We start from the raw sequence: 7,989 nt of genomic DNA, 5'->3' as shown, positions 1-7,989 counted from the left end.
TAGGGTATTGATGTGAATCCTTTTAAAATAGATTCATCATGAATTATAGGATAAAAAAATTTCAAAATTTTTGAAGTACAACAATCCCACCGTCCAAATAGAGAAAGAGGAAATGAAAATAATTCGGAAAAATGGAAAACATGCTATTACTGTTCATCATAGGAGTTTTAGAGCCCGAGCACTTGACTACTGGGACACTGTAGCAAATATATAAAAAATAGTTTCGTGTCCTAGGGGGCCGCAAAAATTAAGCAAAAAATATTTAAAAATAGTTTTCACGTCCTGGTCCCGCAAAAATTAGGTTTCGCATCCTGGTCCTGCAAAAATTTACTATTTTCGCGTCCTGGTAGTGTGAAAACCCTTTTTTTGCGATATCAGGATGCGAATATGTATTATTTTTTAATTTTGTGTAATATTTTTGAAATTACTGTAGATAACAATAATATTTAAAAAAATCGCTAGGGACAGCAGGGGTCACACAGTTCTTACTTAGTTTCACTTTTTAGTTATGCGGTGTTGGATTTAGTCTCACATCGAAAAATAATGATGGAGAAACACAATTTAAAAGGTGGAGGAACCCTCACCTATCACACTAGTTTTTAGGTTGAGTTGGCCCATGGTCTTAATCGTGGTTTCAGTTGGACCTACGCATATAGTAGGTCTATTAAGACATGAGCTGGAGTGTCGGTTAGTGGGTATAGTGAGTTGAGCTAAGCTGCTGCACTCCCTAACAAGTGGTATAAGAGTCTTAAGTCGGTAAATTCGAAATATCTCTAGGGTCATATGGTTGCGAGTGAGTCCGAAACATCTAAGATCACATAAGTTATATGTGACAAGAAATTATTGGATTTAGTGCCACATTAAAATTAAGGATGAAAGAACACAACTTAAAAGGTGGAAAGTCACTCGCCAATCAAACTATTCTTTTAGATTGAGTTGATCTAAAACCTTAGTAATGGTTCCGATTAGACCTGTACGTATAGCAAGCTAGACCATGCTGCTGCGCACCCTAATATGCAGGTTTCAGATGTAAAAGACACTCAGCATATGAGCCACCGACAGGGCAACATGGATAAAGAACCCGATGGCATGCAAGTCGATAAAAGCATTCGACGGTATTGTCCCAGCAACATTCTCATTTCAACCAACCTTTAACTAACCTAGTGGGTTCCCTACATTTCCATGATTAACAGAGGAAATGGAAGATAGGCAATGGTCCTTGCATGACAGAGACAGCCGTCCTACCAAATTACAGAGTACAGAACATGAACTGCTCATAAAGGAAAACAAAACCATGAAGCCACTGACACCAGACAAGAAACATGCACTAGTGCATTTCTGGATGGGATGACGACCACCTTCAGAGTGATTGATTTTTCTTCCTCTTTTCATACATCATCAGAGTAGGGTCTTGTTTCTAGGGCCAAACTTCATGCAAACGCAATGGTAGAGAGGAGCATGGCGAGGAAGGCAGCCAGCCCAGCCCTTGGAACCAAGCCCGCCGCTGCAGTGTCCATGCCGATGCTTGTGCCTGTCGGTCCCAGGCCGCCGAGTCCAGTTCCAGTAGTCCCAATAGTAGTGGGTGTTCCTATGCCAGTGCCGGTGGTTGTGCCGGTGCCGGCACCGGGCGTGAAGGTTCCTGGGGTTCCTCCCGTTGTGCCTCCAGTGGTCGGGGTGGTTGATGTTCCAACAGCACTGTGTAAAGAAGGCAATCCTGTTAGTATATGTTGTAAACTTGTAATTTTGATTCAATAGTGTGCTGAAAGTACTGTAAACCACAATCCCACTGTTGTAATAATCAGATTTATGCTGCCGACAGCTATTTTAAAACAATAACGTTCACTCTTGATGCTGCAACTTGCAAAGCACCGCTAGTCTGGAAATTCATAGTCTCATAGGTATCATTTTGGATGTTCCTATAGAGCAATTGATCTCTACTATTTCAGTTTCTTATTCCAGAGTTTTCTAGTTTGGAAGAGCATCAGTTAAATTTAATGCAGACAATTGCAGTCCAAAAAAAAAAGAACTGCTTCGACGTGATGCATAAGGTTCCATGGGGTATCAGTTTCCAAAGTGCACAATTTTCAAACATCAACTATTCAACCAGTTCTCGGTGGTACTTCATGGTACACATTTAATTTAACTGAAGTTGATAATGTACCTTGCACTGGTGGGGAAAGAGCAGCCAGAAGAACCTGAAAGTGGTAGAACAGAAAGATCATATAAGACACAAGAAATATGTCTCTGATTGAATGATAAAATAACTAAAATCACAAGCCAAAAGAACCTGGAAGTGATAGGACATAAAGATCATATAAAACACAACTATGCCTCTGTTTGAATGATAAATTAACTAAAAACACAAAAAAATAATTGCCATCCTCACTCATTGCTGCCAGTAGACACCAAAGAAAGCACAGTGCAACAGCTTTGACATTTTACCAAATTTTCTTGTACTACTCGGAAAGTTTCTCTATTTTACTATTTTAGTTAAACTAGTCCACATCAACAGTCTAATCCAATACCTGTACAGAACCTGGTTCCATGAAGCTTGGTCAGGCCAATACACCAAGAAAGCTTTTACTTACACTAACTGATAATTAAATGAAATGGTAGCTAGAAAATCAGATTTACAGATCTTCCATGGCAAAAGTTGAGGTAAGGTGGCACAAGCACACAAGTTCAGAAAACCTTTAACAAACTTTACAGATGCAATGCAGCACAAGATGAATATTGATTCCACTAACCGTGCCGCCCTTTCTTCACATTTCTAACCCGGCAACGGAATAAACACTAACGCGCAACTTGCAACCAATAGCATGTACGTAGGTGCTGCCACTTAACCGCAACCAGCAAATTTTTTGAACCGGCATGCATAGGTAAATTTAACAGTGATAAATGATGGCCACGACTATACTTGGGTCGCTAGTGGTGAGGGTGGCGGTGCCGGTGAAATCGCAGGTGGCGCCCTTGGCCTTGTTGTTCTGGTAGTAGCTGTTGGCAGCCCAGGAGCAGTGCGCGGGGACGTTGTTGGGGTTGTAGCACGCCCCGTTCTCATGGATGGAGTTGCAGTCCGCCCCTGCGCCGCAGGCGAAGTCGATGGTCTTCTGCAGCGAGGCCTGAGGCGCATCCTGCCTGCACACGCACCATTCTGCACAAGACACAGGAGCAGATCAGTGGAGATTGAAATTGAAGGGGACTCAAGCATTTCAGGAAAGGCGGTTCTCCTGTGCCAGCTTCTTGATGTGCATGTCACCGAATATGCAGAAGAGAAGGATGGCTGGCCAGGGCGTGTGACAAAAGCAAGCAGATAGAGTGAGGTTTTTGCACAGAAAGAAAGGAGAACGCCAACTTTGCCATTAGTAGCAGTCCAACGGAAAATTTAGCTTTTTGTGTAAGTTTAGCTGCATCATGCATGTTAGTTAAACAAAAGCAGAGAAAGGAAGAAAAATGTTCGTTTTGGGAGGACTCCACTCCACTTGAGAAGAGCACACCTTCATGGGGAGGAAGAAGAAATCTCATCCCTTTTTTTAAACTTCGCCTCTTTTTAGTTCTTGGACTACCTTCGGCTTCAAGAAGGTAGGGAAAAGGAATCTCGAAGAAATCCATGACAAAAACAGCACATCTTGGATACAATGACTGGTTCCTCTTCCCTCTAAAACAGGGGGCAAATGATTTTTTTTACTATTTTGCTGCTATTTCAAACACAAGCATAGGTGAAAACAGTACTCTCTCTCTCCCTCTGCAGGAAAAATCACAGCTTGGGAGGTCTCAAGTCTACACATTACAGAACTGAATAACAAAGAGCATAAGAGCGTGTATGATTTGGACAACAAAAATCAACGAGAACCCAATGTTCCTAACATCAAGCTTCACAAACAATGAAGAAGAAGAAAGAAAGAAAGAAAGGTTACAAAAAGAACGGAGCTCACGTGACGCGACGAGATTGGAAGACAGGAGAAGCACCACCGCCACCACCAGCGCCTCCATGATCTACCACCCCTTCTCGAAGACCAACCCAAGGAGCACGCGAGAGAAGTCGAGAGAGGGATCAGATTCGTGGGAGGGAGAGGCTCAAAGGTGGCGGCTTTGTTGTTTGTTCCTCCTCTACAGAGAGAGAGAGAGAGAGAGAGAGAGAGAGGTTGTCAGTTGTCACTTCACTTCAGGACGAGCAGCAGCAGTTGGTGATGTGTGTGCTTCGGTGTGCGATGCGCGTGGATTTTTGACGCGCCTGCATGAATTTTTACTACTTACTCCGTTTTTCAATATTTATCATTTTAATCATTTTACTTATTTTTAATACTTGTTACTTTACGGTTTTTGAGACACACTTTCTAATTTTATTTCTATAAAATATTTTTTATCCACTTATTTACCGTAGATACTAGAATATTTTAACTAATTTTTAAGGACATTTTTGTCATTTCATCTTTAGAATTTGTACTATTTTGATATGTTTGGAATACGTGTTTGATTAAAAAGTGATATATTAAAAACGGAGAGAGCAGTAACTCGTCCTTTTATTTGGATCAACGGTCATGACCTCTTGGAGACTGAGCCGCGCCTACCAGCTTTGCTTTGCTGCCTTTTGCAGGTTCTCCCTTCTCCTACCCACCGCAAAATGCCAGCATATTTCGTGTGGAAATTGACTCACTTTTTGTGCGTGGAACTTTGCAAATGTCCTGATTCCTTTTCTCACGGAATTTCCTTTTTTTCAAATAGTGGGGCTTTTTGGCATCTTTTTTTTTTGGAGTATGTAGTTTTAATAAATTTTGGACCAAAAAAAGGCATTAATAAATTTTGTTTTTTGAGTAATGGCACTGAAATGAAATACGGACATTGAGAGGTTATGATTAACACGGCTATTTTAAGAAGACTCTTTAGTGCAGATTTTATTTCTGGCATTTATAACCTGGCGTTTCTACCGTTTTTAATATGTCTAAGAAGATTAGGGTGTATGATAAATGACAGATATTTTGTGCAACCAATTCTTCTATACACGAAGCTAGCATGAAAACCCACGCCAGATGTTTGACGTGACATGCTAAGAGAAAATTGCATTGTTGCCGATTGTATAAGCAAGATTATCACTAAAACATTTTAAAAGCACCAGGTACAGAATGAAAATTGGTCGAGATTGGAAATCAATGAACGGCTTTCTCTCTCGAACATGGTCGATTCGCTTCATAAACTAGTTGAAATGGCCCTCATCGAGCTCGTATTATAAGATGGAACCGTTCATATTGCTAACCAATCTTTAAGCTTGAGGTTGGATCTCAAGTAATAAAATATTATTTTTATATGATTCTCTTTTTTTTTTCCTCCATCACTGCCGACTACTAATGACCGAAACTCTCTTGATTTTTTTTATTTGCTAGTGAAATCTACTTTTAAGTTCGATCAAACGTAACATAAACTGTTCTTAAACTAAACCAGCACGTACCAAACTCGTCCTAAAACTGATTATGCCCTTACTATAGAGAATAAGGTGCACCACGGGCTCATTATTTTCGGTAGGTGTTGGTGGGACCCACTGGACAGAGCCAAACGGACACACACTCTCCATATGCTTGGGCCTTGGACCTCCTGATCCCCTTTAGTGTGTGCCATTGTAATAATAACCACAGTCCACAGTAACAGATCAGACCACGTGAGTAACAGCAACATTCCCCCGAGACAAGGTTCCACGCCTAGCATTCCTTTTTCGACATAAAATGGTCTTGCCTGAGGCAAAATGGCAGCAACCCAGGTCCTTATCTATCAGTTCAAAATTTCAAAGCATGTTCATTGATGGAAAAAAAGGCATTTGTAAATATCTTTCTGATTTTTTATTTTTTTGTTAGGATGTCACTCGAATGATAGTTTTAATGATATTTTTACAATTTTCTAGTGACAAATTTATAATAACACTAGGAGTAGTGGTTTGGAGTAGTGGTTTCTTTGCAATTCTAAAAAAAACCTCTGATATAGCGTGCACGACACCCGTGGTGTTGAAACCAAATATTAGGGAGGTGGCACCATGAAAATTTGAGCTAACTAATGGTATGTATGACACACCTCTCGCTAAAAAAATTCCCTCGAAAAATCCGTGGCGTGATAGTTATTAAGTACATTGAGCGTATTTAGTTGAGTTATCTTTTTTATTTAGACTAAAATTATATATTTAAATTATTTCTCTTATTTTAGTATAATCCGTACAAACTTCAGCTCTGAGGTAGAATTGCACCTGGCCAACCAGAGCCTAACTCGGAACTGGAAATACCAGCTGAAAAGGATTATGTGCTCCACCGCAGTGATGCAGCTAGGAACTCTAGAGTAATCCTTTTGCTCGATCGTATGACCTGGAACTGGTTCGCTTTATGAGACACCAGCAAGGCGACGTACCGGTACTGCCAGCAAAACCGGGCCGCGTACCGCTGAACGTGCATGGAGCAACAAGGACGGCGCGCGTGGCCTCTCTGGACTCTGGCTGCATGCGCCGTTGTTACCCTTGCCCCATGCATCGGAACGCGCAGGACCTTGCGCCGCTGCTGTGTTATATGCACTCGCCCGCTCGCTCATGATCACGGATTCATTCCACGGATCGCCTCCCTTTTGAAGCTCGTCCGCGAGGCGATGATGAAACTGTATGCGCGGTCTGCTCGTCGACGTCCCTTTTTGACCCGAGATTATTAGATTCTCCGACTCCAATCGCGGTTGGTGTGCAGTGCCGTTGTGGGCGACCCGACCTAACCTACGGGGAATATATGCTCTGCTGCTGCTGCTGCTGCTGCTGTTGTTCGAGTGTTAGTGGACTGCGAATCATTGTGCCATGTCACGCGTGTTCCACTTCCACGGTCCGGACGGCACGAGATGAGCTTATTCATTTTCTATGCTCGAGATGTAGAGAATTTCCTATGTGCTATGGAATAATAGTGAAATTCCTTATTAGCTATCGACGGTGAGAGATGGCTGCTGCGCTGCTTAGCCCCAGATCCTTTTGCGCTCCCACCGTCGCCAGCCTCATCCTCTAATCTAGCCACGACTCTCTGCCGCCCTCGAATCTAGCCACGAAGAAAAAGGGTGTGCCGGAGATAGTTGGAAGCATATGCCGCTTTGGGGGTTAGAGGTGAGGAGGGTGAAGATGCCAAACGTAACGGATGGGGTGCTCACCCATGGCCACGTTGGCGTCGAAGAAACCGCCGTTGTTTACGAAGTTCACGTGGGGGTTATTTGCAAACACCACCATCGTCAACAGGTCCATCGCTGCCTTCACAACATCTAGGATGGTGGTGCAGACAGTGATCCTCCACTAGCCACACCTGTAGCGCAGGTGGTCGGTGTGGCTTCCGACGATGAGGGTCTTGGCTGTCTATTCGGCTAGGGCAGCAGTGGCGGGTCGCCTGCCTTGCCATTGTTTAGGAGCATGAGCAACTTCCTCACAGCCTCCCTCTCCAAGTTGTTGTGCTCCTTCCTTCGTTGGTCGGCCAAGGTAGGATCCAGCATGGAGTTCTAGAATAAGCCCATGGTGAAGTTAACGCACAAAGAGCTTGATTGGTTGCTGCCCTAGTCCGAATTTGCCTGGCCTAGCACCTCCCTGAGAGTGTTGTTTGGTTACTGCCCTCAAGATGCCTGAGAACTCGTTGCTTCGAGTCATCCACACCTGAGCTCTACTATTCTTCGTCAGGCAAAACTATGCAACCAAACAGCCCCTTCCACACAACGCCTGAGCAGTCAAACTCCTCATGCCTGAATAGGCAGCCATTTTGCTCAGGCATGGCGCTCATGGGAGCAACCAAACAGCCCCAAAGTCCTTCTCACCACGATCTGCAGCATATGACAACAATTCATGTTCCAAGTGCTCGCATGGAAATCCATCTAGACTTAGAATTGATGTTGTTGCGTACTCGTGTGCTTCCAATTTATTTTTCTATTGTAATTTCACTCGTGGAAGATGAACTAGGGAGAGGATGAATGAGAGGGATGACACATGTGTCTTTTGGGGTATCA

The 7,989-nt window shown here is 43.1% G+C and overlaps 1 protein-coding gene across 1 annotated transcript; it reads right to left on the bottom strand.

Annotated features, from left to right (window-relative positions):
• Positions 1-1,046: 1,046 nt before the first annotated feature.
• LOC133891383 (PLASMODESMATA CALLOSE-BINDING PROTEIN 3-like) lies at positions 1,047-4,183 on the bottom strand. Its single transcript, XM_062332099.1, has 4 exons — positions 3,933-4,183; positions 2,918-3,151; positions 2,162-2,195; positions 1,047-1,695 (listed from the first exon to the last, which is right to left on the bottom strand). The coding sequence occupies exons 1-4, from the start codon at positions 3,988-3,990 to the stop codon at positions 1,431-1,433; spliced, it is 591 nt and encodes a 196-aa protein (XP_062188083.1). The 5' UTR covers positions 3,991-4,183; the 3' UTR covers positions 1,047-1,430.
• Positions 4,184-7,989: the final 3,806 nt, after the last annotated feature.

This window comes from Phragmites australis, chromosome 14, assembly GCF_958298935.1.
Source record: "Phragmites australis chromosome 14, lpPhrAust1.1, whole genome shotgun sequence".
NCBI lineage: Eukaryota > Viridiplantae > Streptophyta > Magnoliopsida > Poales > Poaceae > Phragmites > Phragmites australis.
This window is presented reverse-complemented; position numbering and strand designations above follow the sequence as displayed.